The 27034-nt window shown below is 39.2% G+C and overlaps 1 protein-coding gene across 4 annotated transcripts in view; it reads left to right on the top strand.

Moving 5' to 3' along the window:
• The window catches only part of Usp32 (Ubiquitin specific protease 32), a 290375-nt gene that overhangs the window by 198730 nt on the left and 64611 nt on the right, over positions 1–27034 (top strand). For all 4 annotated transcript variants that reach the window (XM_070086560.1, XM_070086561.1, XM_070086563.1 and 1 more), the window contains 4 exons: positions 3779–3962; positions 18698–18819; positions 20633–20800; positions 24046–24144. In XM_070086560.1, the coding sequence (XP_069942661.1) occupies positions 3779–3962; positions 18698–18819; positions 20633–20800; positions 24046–24144 (573 nt within the window). The remainder of the gene's footprint in view (positions 1–3778; positions 3963–18697; positions 18820–20632; positions 20801–24045; positions 24145–27034) is intronic.

Consider the following 27034-nt stretch of genomic DNA (forward strand, 5'->3'; position numbering starts at 1 on the left):
TTCTCTTCCCTGTTTCTTAATGCCACTAGGACCAGCTTGAGAGTCACTGGAGTCCTGTTTCGCAAAAAAAAAAAAAAAAACTGTCCAGAGAGCTCTGTTTATGGAGTCTCTTTAAAACTTCCCTAAAATAGGCCAAGACTCTGTCACTGTACAAGTTGCCGATATGGCTTGCAACATCCTTCTCAGGGTGATGTTTCTCCATAAATCTTTCCATCCTACCTCACATTTCAAAAATCTCCTTAATTTCTGAAGAAGGCACCTTCTTCCATCTCTCTTCCTCCTCCTCTGCAGCAAGATTCTGAGCTGCGATCTATTGCTCTTCCTGCTGAAACTCTTGCTCCTCTCATATTGTTTAATGATGTTTTTCTTAAATTCAATCGTATTTCTCACCTTTACCAAAGGTTTGGCACTAAGAGCTTTCTTTGGAGCCATGGTAGCTTATTTAGCACTTGCAAGCACTGTAATGAATGGAATATTATGAAATATTTCATATGAACATGTGAGGGGACCGTCGCTCACTGGTAAACAATGGCACACTGGCTAGGAATGGCTCAGAGCCGCGAGTACGTGTCCAGGACGAAAGATGATTAGCTAGTTAACCGACCATTTGCGAGCCAATGTTTAGGTGAAATAACGGGACTATTTCCGAAATGGACGACTTTCAGGCCGGACGATTATTGAGGGACCACTGTACTGTGTATGTACTGCATATAATTTAGTTTGACAACACCACCACCACCAGATACCAGTGTCAGTCAAAACAGTGCTCACCAATGCACATGTGCTTACGGAGCTACCCTCACGGTGCAATGAATTCTTGTGATTTCCTTACGTTTTGTGCAGTTAATTCATTAGATTTCTTTCTTCTAACCATGGGTCCTAAGAAAGCAAGTGGAAAGGACAGTGCAAGAAGAAAAAGAGGATGATTTGCATGATATTAAAGCAAGAAATCATTGATAATCACAGACTAGGTACGTAGTGTAGTGAGATAAACATAAAAATTGTACATAACGACCACTCTCGTGACCACAATCCTCCTCCCTTGCCATCCACGTAATGATATACAGTGGAACCTCAAAAATCGAACTGCTCCCAACACAACCAATTATGTAAGTGTATTTTTGTAAGTGCTTTTATAAGTGTATTTTTGAGGGTCTGAAATGGACTAATCTAATTTACATTATTCCTGATGGGAATAAATTCATCCAGTAAAGGCACTCGAACAGCCTTTTGGACTGAAGAAAGTTCAATATTTGAGGTTCTACTGTACTATTTTATTCATTCTAGAGTGTAATAGGATAGCAGATGAACAAGGAGGCTTTAGGAAAGGTAGGGGGTGTGTGGACCAGGTGTTTACAGTGAAACATATAAGTGAACAGTATTTAGATAAGGCTAAAGAGGTCTTTGTGGCATTTATGGATTTGGAAAAGGCGTATGACAGGGTGGATAGGGGGGCAATGTGGCAGATGTTGCAAGTGTATGGTGTAGGAGGTAGGTTACTGAAAGCAGTGAAGAGTTTTTACGAGGATAGTGAGGCTCAAGTTAGAGTATGTAGGAAAGAGGGAAATTTTTTCCCAGTAAAAGTAGGCCTTAGACAAGGATGTGTGATGTCACCATGGTTGTTTAATATATTTATAGATGGGGTTGTAAGAGAAGTAAATGCGAGGGTCTTGGCAAGAGGCGTGGAGTTAAAAGATAAAGAATCACACACAAAGTGGGAGTTGTCACAGCTGCTCTTTGCTGATGACACTGTGCTCTTGGGAGATTCTGAAGAGAAGTTGCAGAGATTGGTGGATGAATTTGGTAGGGTATGCAAAAGAAGAAAATTAAAGGTGAATACAGGAAAGAGTAAGGTTATGAGGATAACAAAAAGATTAGGTGATGAAAGATTGAATATCAGATTGGAGGGAGAGAGTATGGAGGAGGTGAACGTATTCAGATATTTGGGAGTGGACGTGTCAGCAGATGGGTCTATGAAAGATGAGGTGAATCATAGAATTGATGAGGGAAAAAGAGTGAGTGGTGCACTTAGGAGTCTGTGGAGACAAAGAACTTTGTCCTTGGAGGCAAAGAGGGGAATGTATGAGAGTATAGTTTTACCAACGCTCTTATATGGGTGTGAAGCATGGGTAATGAATGTTGCAGCGAGGAGAAGGCTGGAGGCAGTGGAGATGTCATGTCTGAGGGCAATGTTTTGTGTGAATATAATGCAGAGAGTTCGTAGTTTGGAAGTTAGGAGGAGGTGCGGGATTACCAAAACTGTTGTCCACAGGGCTGAGGAAGGGTTGTTGAGGTGGTTCGGACATGTAGAGAGAATGGAGTGAAACAGAATGACTTCAAGAGTGTATCAGTCTGTAGTGGAAGGAAGGCGGGGTAGGGGTCGGCCTAGGAAAGGTTGGAGGGAGGGGGTAAAGGAGGTTTTGTGTGCGAGGGGCTTGGACTTCCAGCAGGCATGCGTGAGCGTGTTTGATAGGAGTGAATGGAGACAAATGGTTTTTAATACTTGACGTGCTGTTGGAGTGTGAGCAAAGTAACATTTATGAAGGGATTCAGGGAAACCGGCAGGCCGGACTTGAGTCCTGGAGATGGGAAGTACAGTGCCTGCACTCTGAAGGAGGGGTGTTAATGTTGCAGTTTAAAAACTGTAGTGTAAAGCACCCTTCTGGCAAGACAGTGATGGAGTGAATGATGGTGAAAGTTTTTCTTTTTCGGGCCACCCTGCCTTGGTGGGAATCGGCCAGTGTGATAATAAAAATAAAAAAAAATAGAGTGTATATCAGGTTTCTTTGTTATTTGTATTGTTTATTATGTCATATTAAATGAATTGTGACAGATAAATAAGCTGTAGAGTTGATATTAGGGTTATTTTGTCATGCCTCCTAAGAGCAGGAATTCATCTGGAACAAATTAATTTCATTTCAGTTAATTTAAAGGAGGAAAATTGACCCAGCATATGAACAAATCAGGATACGAACAAGTCCACGGAACGGATTAAATTCGTATGCTGAGGTTCCGCTGTATATGTTAGTGTAAACTTGTTATCTGGCATTTATATGCATTTATAAGTGGAAAAAATGGCGTTCTTCTTTCCGGTGATGTCTGCTTTCCGGCAGTAGCCTGGAACCTAACCTGCCGTGTAAGTGGGGCCCTACTGTACCTCAAAGCACCACTTTTTTTTTTTTTTTTGTTTTTTTCATCAATTCTATGGTTAACCTCATCCTTCATAAATCCATCTGCTGACAAGTCAACTCCCAAATATCTGAACACATTCACTTCTTCCATACTCCCTCCCTCCAATGTGATATCCAGTTTTGCTTTATCTAAATCATTTGATACCCTCATCACCTTACTCTTCCTTAGTTCTTCCTTTACACACCCTCCAGTATTATATTCGCCTCTTATTTGAATCAAGATGTCAGTTGTGCAGGTGAAATGTTTTATCACTAAAGATACCAAAGTGTTGCACTTGCATTTTATTCAGCAACATGTTGGCCAGTGCGTTGAAAGAAAGAAGGAAGACGTTGGTATGGTATTCCATCACTAATATAATCTCTCAACCATGTTTCCTAGTTCTTTGAGCTATTTTTCAGCATATTTTTAGGGTTATTTTATTTTCACTTGTTTAGGTGTGAAAACCAGACTTCCATCGGTAATGTAATTATAGCATGAAAGTTTTTATTGCTTCCATAAGCATGATTCTTGCAGCAAGTTGTGTAAATTATTTCCAGATATAGCTTATATTCAGAAGTACTAATTTCTTATATCTCTGTCATTACAGTATATTCCTATGGATGAAGGGCGTGTGAGGACAGTGTCTGGAAGTGCTCTCTTTGCTTACGAGTTGCCCTCACCTACATCATTCCATTCAAATGAAGTGCGATCTGCTAGCCGAAGTCCCCGAGACCGACATGTATTCACTCATATACAGCGTTCCACTCATCATAGTTCACCATGCTTAAGAGGTTTGTTTCTTTATTCTCTACCTTAAAAACTCATCTTTTAAGCAGTTACTACCAATTTCTCTTTTTTTTTTTTTTTTTTTTTTTTTTTTTTTATTACTTGCCCGTGCTTTGCATTTTTATATATCGTATTGTCTCTATTAAGTTAAAATTTCTCTCTATCCAATTCTTGGATTACATTTACATATTAAAATATGTTGTCTTGTACTTTGAATGAGGATGTTTTATTAAGTGACTCAGAACAGAAATTGGAAAGAAGGATGATAATGTAGGTACAGTGCAGAAAGTAAATGTAAATTCAAGCAAAAGTGAAGTGTTTGTATGTTGGGAGAGTGAGTGGATGGAGCTATGAATTAGTCTTAGATGCATTAAACTCCCACATATCTATCCCGTTGGACCAGCATCCTGAATGTTGTGGACAAAATTTGGTCCAGCTGGGGTCACTCATTTTTTCTAATACCATCCATTCAAAAGGAAGACTTCCTCATCACTATGGCTTTGCTTTAATGGGGATAAAAGAAAACAACAAATAAAATAATAGGGTAATTATTATTTAATAGGTAAAGCACAATTGAATACTGCAGATCAAACATTTCAAATAACCTGAGTTGAACAATCTGACCACTAGATGTGAATAATGGCCCACAGGCTGGGGATCTTTCTCATTCATGTGACAGTGGGAATAGGAACATAAGAACATAAAGAAAGAACACTGCAGCAGGTCTACTGTCCCATGCAAAGCAGGTCCATGTCACCCTCTGGCTTAGACCAATAACCCACCTAGTCATGGCATCAGACCTAGTAGCACAAGCTAGTCAGGCCCAACTCACACCCACTCATGTATTTATCTAACCTAGTTTTAAAACTACACAACGTTTTCGCTTCTATAACTGTACTCGGGAGTTTGTTCCACTCATCCACAACTCTATTACCAAACCAGTGCTTTCCTGTATCCTTCCTAAACCTGGTGAGGTCAGGTATTGGTGGAAGCAGTGGGTGGGGGGTAAGATGACATGTTCATTATAATTAATATTAAGGAGGTTTTGTATACAAGGGGCTTACACTTCCAGCAAGCATGAATGAGCATGTTAGGAGCAAGTGAGGTAAATGCTTTTTATGACTTGACATGCTGTTGGAGTATGAGCAAAGTAACATTTATAAAGGGATTCAGGGAAACTGGTTATACAGACTTGATTCCTGGAGGTGGGAAGTACAGTGCCTTCGCACTGAAGGAGGAGTGTCGACACGCTTCTGGCAAGACAGTGATGAAGTGAATGAAGATGAAAGTGTTTTTACTTTTTTGGATCACCATGGCTTGGTGGGAAACAGTCAATACATTAATAAAAAAAATAATGGAACTTGAACAGTGTGGGCCTAGAGTAGGTGCAACCAACATATGCATTCCACTGTTTGGCTCAGTAGTTTTGGTGAAGTGGATAACTTCAGCTTCTAAAATTCTGCATCTGGCTCAGCTGTTATCAGGATTGAGGCATAACATATTCTGCACAAGGGCTCCTTGTGCAGATTTTTTTTTTTTTTAATTAAAATATGTTATATGGTAGTAGGTTGGTAGACAGCAACCACCCATGAAGGTACTACCGTCCTGCCAAGTGAGTGTAAAATGAAAGCTTGTAATTGTTTTACATGATGGTAGGATTGCTGGTGTCTTTTTTCTGTCTCATCAGTTTGCAAGATTTCAAGTACATCTTGTTACTTCTACTTACACTTAGGTAACACTGCACATGCATGTACACTGTACATGTTTATATATACACACTCATCTCAGTTTTCTTTGATTTTATCTTAATAGTTCTTGTTCTTATTGCTTTTCCTTTTATACCCATGGGGAAGTGGAATAAAAATCTTTCCTCCGTAAGCCATGCGTGTTGTAAAAGTCAACTAAAATTCCTGGAACAATGGGCTAGTAACCCCTTTTCCTGTATAGCCTACTAAAAAGAAAAAGAAGAAAACCATCAAAGTACTGGAGAAACCAGGAACATGTACACCAAGGGACATACCACGTAGTACACCACCAGTGGTACTAATGAAACACAAAGCGAGATAAAACATCCCACTTGGTAATTCCTTCTTCATATTTGCAACTATACAGGGTTTGAAATAAAACAAAAATGACAAAGTTAGTTATGTCAGTGGGCTCCTAACAGAAGCGAATGCCATGTTTGGAGCATTTACAGAAACACATACAAGGGATGTTTTGGACGGAGAGAGAAAGATAGAAAACTACAACATGTATAGATGTGATAGAATCAATAGGTCACAGGGAGGAGTAGGAATATATGTAAAGGATACTTTCTGTTGCACAGAAGTGCTGAATTCTTCGAATGATATAATAGAAATTCTAGGCATTAAAGTTGAAAATAGGAATTTTGTAATTATCCTAGTATACAAACCACCATCAGCAACTGCTGAGGAATTTACAGATCAGTTAAGTAAGATAGATAGCTATCTGGATAGGCTAGAAAATCCTACACCAAATATTTTACTCCTTGGAGATTTTAATCTTCCCCATGTAAAATGGAAGATGGCGCAAAGTAATGTTATACAAAAAATATCTCTGGGAAGCACCCTGGCTCAACAGGCACATACCAGGGAACTAATGAGGCTTTGTGAAAAGTACTCGTTAAACCAACAGGTAATTGATCCCACCAGAAATGAAAATACCCTGGATTTGATATTCACAAACAACAAGGAACTGATCAGAGACATAACAGTTTCCAAAACTATTTACTCTGATCATAACATCATAGAGGTTCAAACTAGTATTAACTCAGGGGTAGGAAACTGCATCACTAAAGTTAGAAGCGGGATGTTCAGTAAGTTTAATTTTAACAACCATAGAATTGACTGGGAAAAAATAAACCAAGAGTTATCAGACATACCCTGGGAATCAGACATTTTATTATTTTTATTAACACACTGGCCGATTCCCACCAAGGCAGGGTGGCCCGAAAAAGAAAAACTTTCACCATCATTCACTCCATCACTGTCTCGCCAGAAGGGTGCTTTACACTACAGTTTTTAAACTGCAACATTAACACTCCTCCTTCAGAGTGCAGGCACTGTACTTCCCATCTCCAGGACTCAAGTCCGGCCTGCCGGTTTCCCCTGAATCCCTTCATAAATGCTACTTTGCTCACACTCCAACAGCACGTCAAGTATTAAAAACCATTTGTCTCCATTCACTCCTATCAAACACGCTCATGCATGCCTGCTGGAAGTCCAAGCCCCTTGCACACAAAACTTCCTTTACCCCCTGCTCAGACATGAGCACCCTAAATCCCCACCAGTGCCTAGAGAAGCTGAATACAGAAGCATACAAAGTATGTATGAAACATTGAGGAAACCCAGAAGAAGATGAGATAGAGAGAGAGAGAGAGAGAGAGTGTAGGAGATGGTACAGAAGAAGAAAACGGGTTACTGAACTGCTTAAATATGCTACAACAGAGGAAAGATAGACTTAGCAGAGATCACTGAATTAGAGCAAAAACTTAGGATGTCATACCTCTCAGAAGAGGTACAAAGGGCCATACAGGATATTGCAAGAAACCCAAAATATTTCTATTCCTACACAAAATCCAAGCTAAGAACTACCTGTAGAATTGGACTACTACTGAGAGGAGACTCGTATACTGACGACGAACAGGAAATGATTGAAATCCTAAAAGAACAGTATGAGTCGGTGTTCAGCAACCCACTAAATAACAGCAAGGTAGAAAATGCAGAAATATTTTTCACTCCAGAAGAAGACCGCGTAGACCAACTAACTGACATTAGTACAAATCCCATAGGTTTCGAAGCAGAAATGGAAAATATGCCCACTCACTCAGCACCTGGACCAGATTCATGGAATGCTCTGTGTATAAAGAAGTGCAAAGTACCACTAGCACGAGCCCTCAGTATTCTTTGGAGAAAGAGCTTAGATCTGGGTGAAATACCGGGGGCCTTAACCCTTTGACTGTTTTGGTCGTATATATACGTCTTACGAGGTACCGTGTTTGACATATGTATACTCATAAATTCTAGCGGCTTCAAATCAAGCAGGAGAAAGCTGGTAGGCCCACATGCGAGAGAATATGTCTGTGTGGTCAATGTGCACCATATAAAAAAAATCCTGGAGCATGCAGTGCATAATGAGAGAAAAAAAACTGACTTTTTTTTTTAATTAAAATGCCGACTTTGTGGTCTATTTTTGTGTAGTATTTATGGTTCTATGCTCTTTTTCTTGGTCTCATTTGATAAAATGGAAAACATATTATAGAAATAGAGATGATTTTGATTGGTTTTACTAAAAAAAGAACCTGGAAATGGACCTCAAAGTAGGGAAAATGTTTGATTTTTGCCAATGTTCAAAAGTAAACAAATGATGTCATTGTCCAATAAATGTCCAACTAGCCATTGTAATGCGCAATCATGAATGGGTTGACATTATTTGTACAATTATTATAATATTACAGTAGTCTGCATAACAGTAAATCTTCTATTTTTTGTTTGAATAAAAATTCAAAGTAGAAAGCTAGAGTAATATCAGAGGGGCCTGGAGACATGACTGATGAACAAAGAAAATGTTATTTTAGAGCCAGGAATGTCTGCATTGTTCATTCTGGACCTTATTTTGAAATTGTCATATTTTTTAATTTTCGTGAAATTGGCCAAATTGCAAATTTCTGACCACGTTATTGGGTAGTTGAAATCGGTAAATGGGCAGTTTCTTGTACTCAGTCGATAGAACAAATGGAGTTCTACAGAAATAGCTATGAGTTTGGTTGACTGGAACAATGGAATTAGCCGAAAATAGGGCTCAAAGTGGGCGAAATTGCCAATTTGTAAATATCGCCAAGGTCGCTAACTTTGCAAGAGCGTAATTCCGCCAGTTTTCCATCAAATTTCGATTTTTTTTGTGTCATTACAATCGGGAAAAGATTCTCTATCATTTCATAAGTTTTTTTTTTTTTTTTTTTTTTTGTTTTTAATTTTGCGACACCAGGAGACACCTCAGGATTGGGGATTGTGACAGTCAAGGGGTTAAAGAGTGCAGACATAGCTCCTATACATAAGGGATGTAGTAGAGCACTCGCTAAAAATTACAGACCAGTAGCCCTAAAATCTCACATCATAAAAATCTTCGAAAGAGTGATGAGACGGCAGGTTACAAATTTCGTGGACCAGCACAACCAACATAACCCGAACCAGCATGGTTTTAGAGCAGGACAATCATGTCTGTCACAGCTGCTGAACCATTATGACAGAATTACGTAGGCACTGAAAGACGACCAAAACGCAGATGTGATTTACACAGATTTTGCAAAGGCGTTTGACAAATGCAATCATGGAGTGATAGCACACAAAATGAAGGCCATGGGCATTACGGGGAAGGTAGGCAGGTGGATTTTCGGTTTCCTAACACACAGAGCACAAAAAGTAGTAGTGAACAGGGCAAGATCCAGCATCAGGGAGGTTAAAAGCTCAGTGCCCCAAGGCACTGTCCTGGCACCTCTGCTGTTCCTCATCCTCATAGCAGACAGACAAAAACACCCAGCACACTTGTATCATCATTTGCAGATGACACTAAAATAAGCATGAAAGTCAGTACGGTAGAGGACACTGAAAAAGTACAGGAAGACATAAACAGGGTTTTCCAGTGGGCAGTAGAGAAAAACATGACATTCAATGGTGATAAGTTTCAGATACTTAGGTATGGAAAGAATGAAGAACTCCATAGGAGCACTATATACAGAACTCAAGAGGGTCACCAAATAGAACGTAAGGAACATGTAAAAGACCTGGGAATAATTATGTCAGCGGACCTTTCTTTTTTAAACCATAACAAGACAAAGATCACGACAGCCAGGAATATGATGGGGTGGGTATTGAGAACTTTCAAAACAAGGGAAATAATGCCGATGGTGACACTCTTCAAATCGCTAGTGCTCCCTCATTTAGAATATTGCTCAGTGCTGATGGCCCCGTTCAAGGCAGGAGAAATATCGGAGCTGGAACAAATACAGAGATCGTTTATGGCTCACATTGAGCCAGTAAAGCACCTTAACTACTGGGAATGCCTGCAAGTCTTGAATATGTACTCATTGGAGCGGAGGAGAGAGAGGTACATGATAATGTATACCTGGAAGGTACTCGAGGGCTTGGTCCCAGATCTACACACTGCCATGACAACTTAGTGGAGTGAGAGATATGGGAGGAAGTGTAAAATAAACCCAGTAAGGAGCAGGGGTGAGGTGGGGACAATAAGGAAACACTGTATCAACATCCGGGGTCCCAGACTTTTCAACATCTTATCAGAAGATATCAGAAACACTGCTGGAACAAGTGTAGAAGCCTTCAAGAGGCCTTCACCAGGTGCCAGATCAACCAGGCTGTGATGGACATGTGGGCCAGCAGGCCTCCAGCAGCAACAGCCTGGTTGACCAGGCAAGCACCAGTCGAGCCTGGCCCATGGCCGGGCTCAGAGAGTAGACAAACTCTCGAGACTTCAAAAGTATATCAAAGGTGGGATGTTTGAATGTGCGTGGATGTTGTGCGAATGATAAGAAAGAGATGATTGTGGATGTTATGAAGGACAAGAAGCTAGATGTCCTGGCTTTAAGTGAAACAAAGCTAAAGGGGGTGGGAGAGTTTCAGTAGGGGGAAATAAATGGTATTAGGTCAGGGGTTTCAAATAGTTAGAGCTAAAGGAGTAGCAGTAATGTTGAAGGATAAGTTATGGCAGGAAAAGAGAGAATATAAATGTATTAATTCAAGGAATATGTGGAGTAAGAATAGGGTTGGATGTGAAAAGTGGGTTATAGTAAGCATATATGCACCAAGATGAGAGAGAAGTGTAGAAGATAAAGAGAGGTTTTGGGAAATGTTGAGTGAGTGCATGGGGAGTTTTGAACCAAGTGTGAGAGCACTTGTGGTTGGGGATTTCAATGCTAAAGTGGGTAAAAATGTTGGGGAAGGAGTAGTAGGTAAATTTGGGGTGCCAAGGGTAAATGAAAATGGGGAGCCTTTAATTGAGCTATGTGTAGAAAGAGGTTTGGTAATAAGTAATACATATTTTATGAAAAAAAGGATAAATAACTGTACAAGCTATGATACAGCATGTAAGGAAAGTAGTTTGTTAGATTATGTATTGGTGGATAAAATGTTGATGGGTAGGCTTCAGGATGTACATGTTTAAAGAGGGGCAACTGATATATCAGATCATTATTTATTTGTAGTTACAGTTAAAGTAAGAGGTAGACGGGACGAGAGGAAAATGGAAACAACAAGTAAGAGAGAGGTGAAAGTGTATATAAACTAAGGGAGGAGGAAGTTACCATGAGATATAAGCAACTATTGGCAGAAAGGTGGGCTAGTGCAAGTATGAGTAGTGGGGGGGGGGCGAGGGGATTGAAGAGGGTGGGTGCAGGAGGAAAGAGGAGTGATTTGTGGAATGATGAAGTAAAGGGTGTGATAAAAGAGAAAAAGGAAGCTTATGAGAGGTTTTTACAAAGCTGAAGTGTTACAAGAAGAGCAGAGTATATGGAGAGTAAATGAAAGGCGAAGAGAGTGCAAAAGGAGAGTAGATGATAGAGTGGGAGAGGCACTGTCAAGAAATTTTAATGGAAAGAAAAAATTTTGGAGTGAGAAAAACAAGTTAAGGAAGCCTAGGGAACGAACGAATTTGTCAGGTAAAAACAGAGTAGGTGAGTTAGTAGATGGGGAGCAGGAGGTATTGGGTAGATGGCGGGAATATTTTGAGGAACTTTTAAATGTCAATGAAGAAAGGGAGCCAGTCATTTCATGCACTGGCCAGGGAGGTATAGCATCTTTTAGGAGTGAGCAAGAGCAGGATGTGAGTGTGGGGGAGGTGTGTGAGGCATTATGTAGAATGAAAGGGGGTAAAGCAACAGAAACTGATGGGATCATGACAGATATGTTAAAAGCAAGGGGGGGATATAGTGTTGGAGTGGTTGGTATTTTTGTTTAATAAATGTATGGAAGAGGGGAAGGTACCTAGGGATTGGCAGAGAGCATGTACAGTTCCTTTATATAAAGGGAAGGGAGACAAAAGAGATTCTAAGAATTATAGGGGAATAAGTTTACTACGTATACCAGGAAAAGTATACGGTAGGGTTATTATTGATGGAATTAGAGGTATGACAGAGAGTAGGATTGCAGATGAGCAAGGAGGCTTTAGAATGGGTAGGGGATGTGTAGATCAAGTGTTTACAGTGAAGCATATATGTGAACAGTATTTAGATGAAGGTAGGGAAGTTTTCATTGCATTTATGGATTTAGAAAAGGCATATGATAGTGGATAGGGGAGCAATGTAGCAGATGTTGCAAGTACAGTGGACCCTCGAGATTCGGCAGCCTCGACTTTCGTGAAATTGAACCTTCGGCGAGTTTTTTTGGCGGGTTCATACAATACATTTCATAATAATCCATTGTTTTTTGTGCTTGCAACTTCTAAATAAGTCATGGACCCAAGGAAAGCTAGTGCAAGCCCTTTGGTAAATAAAGTGAGGAACACGATCCAGAGGGATTTTGAAGGGTTTGAGGCAGACCCTGACCCTGCCGACCCTCTGCCTGTTGTGGAAGGTGTTGTGGCATTGGGCAAGCCCATGGGGTTGGAGGTGAGTGACGGGGATGTGGAAGAGTTGGTGGAGGACCACAGGGAAGAGCTAACCACTGACGAACTGCAAGAGCTTCAACTGGAACAGCATCAGACCACAGCCGAGGAACTTGCTTCACAGGAGGAGGAAGAGGGAGTGGATGAGGTGCCTTCAATGATTAAGGAGATTTGTGCCAAGTGGAATGAGTTGCAAAGTTTTGTTGAAAAGTATCACCCTGACCAAGCTGAAACAAGCCGTATCTGCAACATGTCCGATGACAGTGTTGTGTCCCACTTCAGGAAAATCTTAACCCTTTCAGGGTCCAAGGCCCAAATCTGGAGTCACGCACCAGTGTCCAAGAATTTTCAAAAAAAAAATTTGTTATTTTTTCTTATGAAATCGTAGAGAATCTTTTTGTGAAGGTAATAAAACAAAAAGTACGAAATTTGGTGGAAAATTGATGAAATTATGCTCTCGCGAATTTTGATGTGTCAGCGATATTTACGAATCGGCGATTTTGCCGACTTTGACTCCCATTTTAGGCCAATTACATTATTCCAATCAACCAAATTCTTAGCTATTTCACTAGTATTACTTCTATTCTATCGATTGAGCACAAGAAATCGCCAAGTCAACTGTTTCAACTACAAAATAAAGTGATCGGAAATTGTTAATTTGGCCAATTTAACACAAAGTTCAAAATATTCCAATTTCAAAATAGGGTCCAGAATAAACAATGTAGGCATTCCTGGCACTAAACTAACATTTCCTCTGTTCATTAGTCATGTTTTGAGGCTTTACAAATAAATTCCATTTTGATTTTTTATTCACATAATGAATTTTTATTCACACCAAAAAATAGAAGATTTACTGCTATGCAATACTGTAATAATTGTATAAATATCATCACCATATTTGTGAATGTATATTAGACCCACCAGCTGACGTGTATTAGACGTGTGAGGTCGTTTGTTTACTCTTGAATATCGGCAAAAATTTAACATTTCCGCTACTTTGAGCTCAGTTTCAAGCCATTTCCAGTGCTAAAACCAATCAAAATCATCTCTATTTCTGTAATATGTCTTCCATTCTATCAAATGAGACCAAGAAATCGCAAATACAACTATAAAAAACATACGAAAAAACACTGCAAAGTTGCTGTTTTAATCAAAAAATCATGATTTCAGTTTTTTTCTCTCATTATACACAGTGTGCTGCAGGATCTGTTTTATGTGGTGCACACATACCACATAGATGTATTCTCTCATATCTAGGCCCAAATGTACCACTCACAGTTTATCAGAGTGAGCTGAGCTCATGGCGTAGATCTACGGTTTGGACACTCACCATAAAGCCGTAGATCTACGGGACGGACCCTGAAAGGGTTAAAGAAATGCCAGAAAAAGACCTCTCTGGACAGATACTTTGTGCGACAGGGGTCCAGTGACTCTCAAGTTGTTCCCAGTGGCATTAAAAGAAGGAGGGAAGTAACCCCAGATAAGGACTTGCTACCTAAAGTCCTAATGGAAGGAGATTCTCTTTCCAAACAATAGTGTACACCTTCCTCCTATCCCCTTCTCCCATCTTCCATCCACCCAGAAGTCTTCAGTAAAGGTAAGTGTAATGTTATTATTATTTTTTATATGCATGCACTTGATTTCTCATTGATTTCAGTATATAAATCTTTATTTAATTTGAAAAAAAAAAATATTTTAATATTTTTGGGTGTCTGGAACGGATTAATTTCATTTCTTTTATTTCTTATGGGGAAAATGGTTTCGAGTTTCGTGAATTTCGTCTTTCGGCAGGCTCTCTGGAACGGATTAATCACGAAACTCGGGGGCCCACTGTATATGGATTAGGTAGTAAGTTACTAAATGCTGTAAAGAGTTTTTATGAGGATAGTGAGGCTCAGGTTAGGGTGTGTAGAAGAGAGGGAGATTACTTCCCGGTAAAAGTAGGTCTTAGACATTGATCTGTAATGTCACCACGGTTGTTTAATATACAGTGGACCCCCGGTTAACGATATTTTTTCACTCCAGAAGTATGTTCAGGTGCCAGTACTGACCGAATTTGTTCCAATAAGGAATACATGTATGTATTGTGAAGTAGATTAGTCCATTTCAGACCCCCAAACATACACATACAAACGCACTTACATAATTGGTTGCATTCGGAGGTGATCGTTATGCGGGGGTCCACTGTATTTATAGATGGGGTTGTAAAAAAAGTAAATGGTAGGGTGTTCGGGAGAGGGGTGGGATTAAATTATGGGGAATCAAATACAAAGTGGGAGTTAACACAGTGACTTTTGGCTGATGATACTGTGCTTATGGGTGATTCTAAAGAAAAGTTGCAAAGGTTAGTGGATGAGTTTGGGAGGGTGTGTAAAGGTAGAATGTCGATAGTGAACATAGAAAAGAGTAGTAAGGTGATGAGGGTATCAGATGATTTAGATAAAGAAAAATTGGATGTTACATTGGAGAGAAGGAGTATGGAAGAAGTGAATGTTTTCAGATATTTGGGAGTTGACGTGTCAGTGGATTGGTTTATGGAGGATGAGGTTAACCATAGAATTGCTGAGGGAAAAAAGGTGAGTGGTGCATTGAGGTATATGTGGAGATGAAAAACGTTATCAATGTAGGCAAAGAAGGGAATGTATGAAAGTATTGTGGTATTGTGTGAAGCTTGGGTTGTAAATGCTGCAGTGAGGAGGCAGTTGGAGGCAGTGGAGATGTCTTGTCAAAGGGCAATGTGTGGTGTAAATATTATGCAGAGAATTCGAAGTGTGGAAATTAGGAGAAGGTGTGGAGTTAATAAAAGTACAGTGGTCCCTCAGTAATCGTCCGGCCTGAAAGTCGTCCATTTCGGAAATAGTCCTGTTATTTCGTCTAAATATTGGCTCACAAATGGTCCAGTAACTCTCTAATAGTCCTTCATCCGGGACGCGTGCTCACGTTCTGAGCCGCCTGGGCCTTCCCTTCCCAGCCAGTGTGCCATTGTTTACCAGTGAGCGACAGTTCCCTCACTTGCTCCAACGAAATATTTCATAATATTCCATTGATTTTAGTGCTTGCAAGTGCTAAATAAGCTACCATGGCTCCAAAGAAAGCTCCTAGTGCTAAGCCTTTGGTAAAGAAGGTGAGAAATACGATTGAATTTAAGAAAAACATCATTGAACAATATGATAGTGGCATACATGTGGGCGAACTGGCCAGGATGTATAACAAATCCTGTACAACCATATCTTCCATCATAGCCAAGAAAAAGGAAATCAAGGATGCTGTTGTTGCAAAGGGGGTAAATATACTGACAAAAATGAGATCACCAGTACTCGAAGATGTTGAGAAGTTATTATTGGTGTGGATAAACGAGAAACAATTAGCAGGAGATAGTCTTACGATGTCGCTTATTTGTGAAAAGGCTAGGCGGTTGCATGAGGATTTGGTAAAGAAATTGCCTGCAACTAGTGGTGATGTGAGTGAATTTAACCCTTTGACTGTCACAACCCCCAATCCTGAGGTGTCTCCTGGTGTCGCAAAATTTAAAAAAAAAAATTATTTTTTCTTATGAAATGATAGAGAATCTTTTCCCGATTGTAATGACACCAAAAAAACGAAATTTGATGGAAAAATGACGGAATTATGCTCTCGTGAAGTTAGCGACCTCGGCGCTGTTTACAAATCGGCGATTTCGCCCACTTTGAGCCCTATTTTCGGCTAATTCCCTTGTTCCAGTCGCCCAAACTCATAGCTATTTCTTTAGAACTCCATTTTTTCTATCGATTGAGTACAAGAAACTGCCCATTTACCGATTTCAACTACCTAATAATGTGGTCAGAAATTTGCAATTTGGCCAATTTCACGAAAACTAAAAAATATGACAATTTCAAAATAAGGTCCAGAATGAAAAATGCAGACATTCCTGGCTCTAAAATAACATTTTTTTTGTTCATCAGTCACGTCTCCAGGCCCCTCTGATATTACTCTTGCTTTCTATTTTGAATTTTTATTCAAACAAAAAATAGAAGACTTACTATTATGCAGACTACTGCAATACTGTAATAATTGTATAAATAACATCAACCCATTCATGACTGCATATTAGAATGGCTAGTTGGACATTTATTGGACAATGGCATCATTTGTTTACTTTTGAACATTGGCAAAAATCAAACATTTCCCCTACTTTGAGCTCCATTTCTAGGTTCTTTTTATAGTAAAATCAATCAAAATCACCTCTATTTCTATAATATGTTTCCCATTCTATCAAATGAGACCAAGAAAACGAGAATACAACCATAAATACTATACGAAAATAGACCACAAAGTCGGCATTTTAATTAAAAAAACGGTCGGAGTTTTTTTTTTCTCATTATGCACTGCGTGCTCCAGGATTTTTTTTATATGGTGCACACTGACCACACAGACCCATTCTCTCACGTGTGGGCCTACCAGCTTTCTCCTGCTTGATTTGAAGCCGCTAGAATTTATGAGTATATATACGTCAAACACGGTACCTCGTAAGACGTATATATATGGCCGCGACAGTCAAAGGGTTAAGGCCAGCAAAGGCTGGTTTGAGAGATTTAAGAAGTGTACTGGCATACACAGCGTGGTAAGGCATGGTGAGGCTGCCAGTTCTGACAACAAAGCGGCTGAAAAATATGTGCATGAATTCAAGGAGTACATAGAGACTGAAGGACTGAAACCTGAACAAGTGTTCAGTTGTGACAAAAAAGGCCTCTTTTGGAAGAAAATGCCAAATAGGACCTACATTACTCAGGAAGAAAAGGCACAGCCAGGACGCAAGCCTATGAAAGACAGGCTGACGCTCATGTTCTGTGCTAATGCTAGTGGGGATTTCAAAGTGAAGCCATTACTAGTGTACCAGAAACAGAGCTCTCCGAACAGTTATTTTGCGAGACAGGACTCCAGTCACTCTCAAGCTGGTCCTAGTGGCATTAAGAAACAGAGAAGAGAAGTAACCCCAGAAAAGCAATTGGTACCCGAGGTGTTGATGGAAGGGGATTCCCCTTCCAAACAGTAAATAATCCAATCTGTCTCCTCCAGTCTTCCATACACAAAGAAGAATTGCCAATAAAGGTAAGTGTTATTCTGTTAATGTTTAATTCATCATGTGCCACTGTATTGTTTATGTACTACATCTATATTTCATGTAAAAAAAATTTTTGTTCTAATACTTCTGGGTGTCAGGAACGGATTAATTGCATTTACATTATTTCTTATGGGGAAAATTGATTCGAAAGTCGTCCATTTCGATAATAGTCCCACTTCCAGGAATGGATTGTGGATGATAATTGAGGGACCACTGTATTAGTCAATGGGCTGAAGAGGAGTTGTTGAGGTGGTTTGGTCATTTAGAGAGAATGGATCTGAGTAGAATGACATGGAGAGCACATAAATCTGTAGGGGAAGGAAGGTTGGGTAGGGGTCGTCCTCGAAAAGGTTGGAGGGAGGGGGTAAAGGAGGTTTTGTGGGCGAGGGGATAGGACTTCCAGCAAGCATGCATGTGCGTGTTAGATAGGAGTGAATGGAGACGAATGGTATTTGGGACCTGACGAGCTGTTGGAGTGTGAGCAGGGTAATATTTAGTGAAGGGATTCAGGGAAACCGGTTATTTTTATATAGCCTGACTTGAGTTCTGGAAATTGGAAGTACAATGCCTTCGCTATAACCCTTAAACTGTCCAAACATAGATCTATGTTCACGTGCATAGTGCTCCGAACATAGTTCTACGTTTGGTCAGTTTAAGGGTTATTGGAGGGGTTTGGGATATTGGCAGATTGGAGGGATGTGTAATAGGACAGTATATGTATATATAATTGGGGCCCTGATATTATATTCTATAGGGAGTTTATTATATTATTTCAGGTCACTTTTTATATTGTATCTTTTTTATATGCTTCTAAACTGTTGTATCTGGGCACCTGTGCAAAAACAGTGATTATGTATGAGTGAGGTGAAAATGTTGAATAATGATGAAAGTATTTTTGTTTTGGGGATTTTCTTTCTTTTTGGGTCACCCTGCCTAGGTGGGAGATGGCCAACTTGTTGAAAAAAAAAAAACTTTTTCACAATGTTTATGATATCTTTGCAGAGGCAGTTAGTAGCCCATTTCATAGCAGTTGTACAACAGAAAGCATAATCTCCAGTCCCAGTAGCCTTGAACTCACATCCAGCAGAACAAGTTTACAGTCTAGTCATTTATCATCACATCAGGTAAGTAGAGACAACTGGGCTTGTTAGTGACTGTGTACTTGTTTACAAAATCTTATAATAAATAACATTTAAGTGAGGCAGTAGTAAAGAATATAACATTAGTATGTAATAGTTTGTTTTACCATTCATTGTAAATTAAGGCAGGCATGAAAAGTCATACTTTTATGCAAAGATGGTCTTTTCTCAAGTATATTGGGTAATTGCCTAAATTTTAGTTTTTAAAACAAAAAAAGATTGTTTTGGTCTTTGCTTGCTGAAACACATTTACTGTGATCTCAATCAAAATAGGATCAGTCACGTAATTGGATGTTTTTTTCTTTTGCTTGACCTAACGAAAATGGAGCAATTGAATTGCTCCATTCATCCACTAACTTTGCACCTGCATAATTCAACCATTGCTCCATTCAACCAAATTCTTAGCTGTGTTGTTAGAATGTCTGTGTTCTGTCAGTCAAGCACAAAAAACCACCCATTCAACTATTAAAACTATCCTATAAAGTGCACAGAAGTTGGTAATTTGCATAATTTTACACAAAATTAAAAAAATTCCAATTTAAAAAGAGTCTGAAGTAAACAGTGTAGACATTCCTGGCACTAAAACATTTCCAAGCTTCTATAGTACACTTGTCTTCCATTTTAAATTCATAATTACACAAACAATCGAAGATTTACTCTACTTTTCGGATAATAAAATATAACCAGGATTGGTTGATCATCATTTATGGTGTCCCAGTAATTGAATCAGACCTATTAAAAACTCATACAATGGACCAGGGGGTGTAGGGGGCCTCACCTGTTCTCTGGAAAACCGGCAAAAATCAAATATTTCCACTACTTAGAGCTCAGTTTCAAGCTACTTCTGTCAAATGATACCAAGAAACAGCTAATAAACTCATAAAACCATTCTAGAATGCACACATCAAATTTACTATTTTAAACCAAACACAAAGTTAAGACTTTTGCCTTTCCTGTCATGCACCATGTGGTGCAGGATTTTCTTATATACTGTGCCCACTCACAGTATAGACCTATTCTCTCATATCTAGGCCAAAATTTTACTACTCACAGCTTATCTAAAGGAGCTATGCTCAAAAATGTAGATTTAAGTGAGGAACCCTGGCATCAATAATGTAGTTCTGTGATGGCCATTCAAAGGGTTAATAATTTTGCAATGTTTTACAGGAGGATCAGATTTTCTAGGAGTGTAAACAAAGTAACACTTAGGAAGGGATTAAGGGAAGCCGTTTAACTGGACTTGATTCCTGAAGATAGGAAATACAAGTACCATCCGACTTATGACCAAGTTTGGTTCCTACCAACCGGTCATAAGTCAAAATGGACCCAAGTCAAACCTTCGAAAATTGCCAACATACTGGGTAGGGCATAATAAACTTTTGCTATATAAAGTACCCACATAGTAACGTATGTTACTTTTTACTAAATATTTTACTATTGTTTATGCTGCCAGACATACGGTCATAAGTACAAGTGGTCGTATGTCGAGCAGGTCGTAAGTCAGATGGTACTTGTGCCCTACTTACACTCTGAAGGAGAGGTGAGGATGTTTTAGTTCAGAGGGTCATCTGAGCTGTTGATGTCAGCATGCTTCTAGCAAGGCAGTGGTTGAACAATTGATGGTAAAAGTGTTTCTTCTGTTATGGGTCACCCTACCTTGGTGGGAGATGGCTGGTGTGTTAAAAAATAAAGAGAAATGATTTTCTTCTATGTTAAATTTAATAAGTTAACTTGTCTGTTAAAATAATGTTTAGTAAAAAAATGCGTAATTTTTTAAATGGCATTTTGTATTGTGCAGGAAACAGGGAGTAGTAGAGTAATTGAGCACAAGGAAAGCAGCAGCAGTTTAACATCATCAACAGGTTCTTCTGGACCATCAGCTTCATCAACATGCTCATCAATTCAGCATGACAATGATCTTCATAATACTCACAAAGGATTCATTATTGCCTTCCATAGAAAAATGGTAAGATCCAAGTCTGCTGTTGTATATTCAGTATAGTTGGACATCTCTGCCTGGCAATTACAGGACCAGATTGATGATAAATTGCTAATCTTTGTTCAGAAACCAATGTACATGAATAAACTTGAGAGGACTGAATAGAATAATTCATGTCATATTTATGTAAACTTCAGGACACAGTACCTAAAATGAAAGCCAATCATTCAATCATTTTAGGAAAACTTTTCCTTTTTTTGCAGGTTTTGTGGTTCAAGTTTAAGAATTGATAATGATAATCTATATTTTCTGTAGGGGAAGGAAGGCGAGATAGAGGTCATCCTTGTAAAGGTTGGAGGGAGGGGGTAAAGGAGGTTTTGTAGGCGAGGGGCTTGGACTTCCAGCAAGCGTGTTAGGTAGGAGTAAAGGAGGCAAACGGTTTTTGGGACTTGACGAGCTGTTGGAGTGTGAGCAGGGTAATATTTAGTTAATGGATTCAGGGAAACTGGTTATTATGGACTTAGCTGGACTTGACTCCTGGAAGTGGAAGTACAAAGCCTGCACTTAACCCTTTCAGGGTTGAGAGGCCCTCTCCTAAACTTGTTCTCAGGTTTGAAAATTTTTCAGAAAAAAAAATTATTTTTTCTTATGAAATGATAAAGAATCTTTTTCCTGATCACAATGACACCAAAAGTATGAAATTTGATGGAAAACTTATAGAACTATGCTCTCGCGAAGTTAGCAGTCTCGATGATGTTTACGCATTGGTGATTTCGCCCACTTTGATCCCTATTTTCGGCCAATTCCAGTGTACAAGTCGACAAAAATCATAACTGTTTCTCTAGAATTCCATTTTTTCTATTGAATGAGTACAAGAAACCACACATTTACCAATTTCAACTATCCAATAAAGTGGTCAGAAATTGGCAATTTTGCCAATTTCACACAAATTTCAAAAGATGCCAATTTCCAAATAGGGTCCAGAATAAACAAGACAGACATTCCTGGCACTAAAATAACATTTCCTCTGTTCATTTCTCACGTCCCCAGGCCCCTCTTACATTTCTTTTTCTTTCCACTTTGAATTTTTATTCTCACAAAAAATAGGAGATTTACTGTTATGCAGACTACTGCATTAGTGTAGAAATGGTATAAATAATATCATCACACTTGTGAAAGAATAGTAGACTCACGGCATGATTTGTTTACTTTTGAACTTTGGCAAAAATCGAACATTTCTGCTACTTGGAGCTCAATTTCAAGGTGCCTTTCATTGTGAAACCATTCAAAATCATCTCAGTTTCTGTAATATGTCATCCATTCTGTAAAATGAGACCTGGAAAACTAGAATACAACCATAAATACCATACAAAAATACAGTGCAAAGTCACTGTTTTAAACTAAAAACATGGTCAAAGTTTTTTTTTTCTCTACGCAATGTGTGCTGCAGGAATTTTTTTATGCTGTCCACACCGACCACATAGACCCATTCTTTCATATGTAGGCCTACCAGCTTTCCCTCGCTAGATTTGAAGGCGCTAGAATTTACGTGTACTAGTGCTGTATAGCCCTTGTGGTTTAGCACTTCTTTTTGATTATAATAATAATAATAATAATAATACGTGTTCTAGTACTTCAATAACTCTGGTGCGTAAGACATACTGGTGCGTAAGACGTACTAGTACGTCGGAAACCCTGAAAGGGTTAAAGGAGGGGTCTGGGATATTGACAGTTTGGAGGGACTTGTAAACTGTACTATCTGAGTGCTTCTGCAAAGACAGTGATTATGTATGAGTGAGGTGAAAGTGTTGAATGATGATGAAAGTATTTTTTTGGGTCACCCTGCCTCAGTGGGAGATGGCCAACTTGTTGGAAAAAAAAATTGTAGTAACTAAAAAATAGATGCAAGTTAAAGGTTAATTCATAAAAACTGACAGTAAGAGATATAATTGTCTAGTTTAGCAGGACAAGAGGTACTAGTTACTTCAGTAACAATACAAAATATAGCGATATAGTATGTGCTTATCTTACAATATATAGGTGTGTTAAGGAGAGGTTGAAGCAAGACCAGGGATGGGATTGGATAAAAAACCTGCAGTTTTCAGCACTTGTTTATCATAGTACAGTAAACTTTTGATATAATAGGCTAATGGGGGTGTAGTCCAAGTGTCATTTAAATTAGATTGATGTTAAAAAGTAGCAATAAATGTACAATTTACAGATCTTTCATTCAACACACCGGCTGTATCCCACCAAGGCAGGGTGGCCCAAAAGGTAAAATGAAAGTTTCTCCTTTCAAATTGAGTAATATATACAGGAGAAGGGGTTACTAGCCTCTGACTCCTGGCATTTTAGTCTCCTCTTACATCACACATGGCTTACAGAGGAAGAATTCTGTTCCATTTTCCCATGGAGATAAGTGGAAATAAAGAAGAACAAGAACTAGTAAGAAGAATGAAGAAAACCCAGAGGGGCTTGTGTATATATATGCTTGTACATGCATGTGTAGTATGACCTAAGTGTAAGTAGAAGTAGCAAGATATACCTGTTATCCCGTGTGTTTATGAGACAGAAAAGAGACACCAGCAATCCTACCATCATGTAAATTACAGGCTTCCATTTTGCACTCACTTCGCAGGATGGTAGTACGTCCCTGGGCGGTTGCTGTCTATCAACCTACTTCTTAGGACAATTTACAGATCTTTCTTTCTTTCAACACACCGGCCGTATCCCACCGAGGCGGGGTGGCCCAAAAGGAAAAACGAAATTTTCTCCTTTTACATTTAGTAATATATACAGGAGAAGAGGTTACTAGCCCCTTGCTCCCGGCATTTTAGTCGCCTCTTACAACACACATTGCTTACGGAAGAAGAATTCTGTTCCACTTCCCCATGGAGATATAAGGAAATAAACAAGAATAAGAACTAGAAAGAAAATAGAAGAAAACCCAGAAGGGTGTGTATATATGTGCTTGAACATGTATGTGTAGTGTGACCTAAGTGTAAGTAGAAGTAGCAAGACATACCTGAAATCTTGCATGTTCATGAGACAGAAAAAAGGACACCAGCAATCCTACCATCATGTAAAACAATTACAGGCTTTCGTTTTACACTCACTTGGCAAGACGGTAGTACCTCCCTGGACGGTTGCTGTCTACCAACCTACTACCTACAACAATTTACAGATACACTGCAATAAACATTGAAAATAAATTATTTAAAAATTGTATCAAGTGTTGTACAAATGACTTAAATTTTAATTTTGTTCATCAGATGAGGCAAGAAGTGTATTTCTTATCATCACAAAAGACCAGACCCAGTTTATTTGGGTTGCCTCTTGTTGTTCCATGCAGTACCTCAGCTACACATCAGGTAAGTAGCAACTTGCCATCTCTTGTCAATTATTAATGATAATTGTAATATAAAAGGATCTTAATTTGTCTTTATTATACTTTATATGTCATAGGATCTGAATCTATGTATTTTATACCATTAATATAAAAGAATTACCATAATATATGCAATCCATGGTATACATTATCAACATGCTGGCGAATAAGATGCATGTGCAATACTTCGGTATTTTGGTCAAAATGTGTCACCTAGTTCAGTTGAATACAGGCAAACATAACACTGGAAATCTAAGAAGAAATGCTTTTGAGGTGATCAGTCCATCAACCTTGGCAGGTGGCAGTTAATCCCTAAAGGACTGACCCCTTCCTATCAGTGCTGATGGACTGATCACCTGAAAACTGCTACTGCTGTCTTCAGTGTTTGACTGAATGTGCCTGTTGTTTAGGAGAAACACTTTGTCAGTAAAGATAACCAAGTGTTGCACATGTTTTAATTCATTTCTTTAACTGCTTCTTATTTATCATCCTCCTCCATAGAGGTCCAAACACATTTTACCTTTCTCTCCTTATATTTGAGGAAAGTTTTAATTATTGATACTGATGGGCTCTATGACAGGGGCACTGTATATGGGAGATGGCCAGTATGGTAAAAAATAATTTAATAATCTTTTAATTTAATTACAATAAAGGATTTATTTACATAACTCCTCAAGGGAGGATATATGATGCTGGCTGGCTCTTGATCAAAGGAATTGGCCTTGTCCTTCCCTCTCCTGTGTTGAACCTAATTGCCTTCTATTCCCTAGGAAAAGTGTACGGTAGGGTTATTATTGAAAGAATTAGAGGTAAGACAGAGAGTAGGGTTGTGGATGAGCAAGGAGGCTTTAGAGTGGGTAGGGGATGTGTAGATCAAGTATTTATAATTGAAGCATATATGTGAACAGTATTTAGATAAAGGTAAGGAAGGCATATGATAGAGTGGATATGGGAGGAATGTGGCAGATGTTGCAAGCATATTCAATAGGTAGTAAGTTACTAAATGCTGTAAAGAGTTTTTATGAGGATAGTGAGGCTCAGGTTAGGGTGTGTAGAAGGGAGGGAGATTACTTCCCAGTAAAAGTAGGTCTTAGGGATGTGTAATGTCACCACGGTTGTTTAATATATTTATAGATGGGGTTGTAAAAGAAGTAAATGCTAGGGTGTTCGGGAGAGGGGTGAGATTAAATTATGGGGACTCAAATACAAGATGGGAGTTGACAGTTACTTTTTGCTGATGATACTGTGCTTATGGGAGATTCTAAAGAAAAGTTGCAAAGGTTAGTGGACGAGTTTGGAAGGGTTTGTAAAGGTAGAAAGTTGAAAGTGAACATAGATAAGAGTAAAGTGATGAGGGTCTCAAATGATTTAGATAAAGAAAAATTGAATATCACATTGGAGAGCATGAGAATGGAAGAAGTGAATGTTTTCAGATATTTGGGAGTTGACGTGTCAGTGGATAGGTTTATGAAGGATGAGGTTAACCATAGAATTGATGAAGGAAAAAAAGGTGAGTGATGCGTCGAGGTATATGTGGAGACGAAGAACGTTATCTATGGAGGCAAAGAAGGGAATGTATGAAAGTACAGTGGTACCAACACTCTTGTATGGGTGTGAAGCTTGGGTTGTAAAGGCTGCAGCGAGGAGGTGGTTGGAGGCAGTGGAGATGTCCTGTCTAAGGGCAATGTGTGGTGTAAATATTTTGCAGAGAATTCGAAGTGTGGAAATTAGGAGAATGTGTGGGGTTACTAAAAGTATTAATCAGAGGGCTGAAGAGGGGTTGTTGAGGTGGTTTGGTCATTTAGAGAGAATGGATCAAAGTAGAATGACATGGAGAGCATATAAATCTGTAAGGGAAGGAAGGCAGGGTAGGGGTCGTCCTCGAAAAGGTTGGAGGAAGGGGGGTAAAGGAGGTTTTGTGGGCGATGGGCTTGGACTTCCAGCAAGCATGTGTGAACGTTTTAGAAGTAAATGGAGACAAATGGTTTTTGGGACCTGACAAACTGTTGGAGTGTGCGCAGGGTAATATTTAGTGAAGGGATTCAGGGAAACCGGTTATTTTTATATAGCCGGACTTAAGTACTGGAAAGGGGAAGTACAGTGCCTGCACTATAGAAGAGGATATTGGCAGTTTGGAGGGATATGTTATATATCTTTGTATATGCTTCTAAACTGTTGTATCTGGGTGCCTCTGCAAAGACAGTGATTATGTATGAGTGAGGTGAAAGTGTTGAATGATGATGAAGGTATTTTCTTTTTGGGTCACCCTGCCTCGGTGAGAGATGGTTGATTTGATGGAAAAAAAAAATTGTAATCTCTACAGGTTTACTGTTTCTCCCAAAATAATATAATAATAATGATGATGATGATATTAAGTCAGTGCAACCTCGGTTTTCGTATGCCCCAGTTTTCATAGGATTCGGTTTTCTACGACTTTTTCTGTCAAAATTTTGTCCCAGTTTTTGTACATCACCTAGGTTTTCATAGAGTTGACAGTGGTCTGTACCGAACGTGTCCGCCTGCCTACCCGTGTCACTCGGCCACTCAAGTGCCGAGTGACTCAGTCTGCCTTTGTTTATCGTTTAGTGAGCATCACCCTGCGCGTTCAGCTGAAACATTTCATAATAATCCATTGTTTTTTGTGCTTGTTTATTGAGTGCGACTACTAAATAAGCCACCATAGGGCCAAAGAAAGTTCCGAATGCCAGACTCTACGCCTGTTGCGGAATCTATTGTGTCTTTGGGGAAGTCCATGGGGTTGGACGTAAGTGGCCAGAATGTGGAAGAGTTGGTGGACAACCACAGGGAAGAGCTAACCACTGAAGAGCTGCAACGCCTTCAACTGGAACAGCAACAGATCGCAGCTGAGGAAA

Source organism: Cherax quadricarinatus, chromosome 19 (genome assembly GCF_038502225.1).
Source record: "Cherax quadricarinatus isolate ZL_2023a chromosome 19, ASM3850222v1, whole genome shotgun sequence".
Lineage (NCBI taxonomy): Eukaryota > Metazoa > Arthropoda > Malacostraca > Decapoda > Parastacidae > Cherax > Cherax quadricarinatus.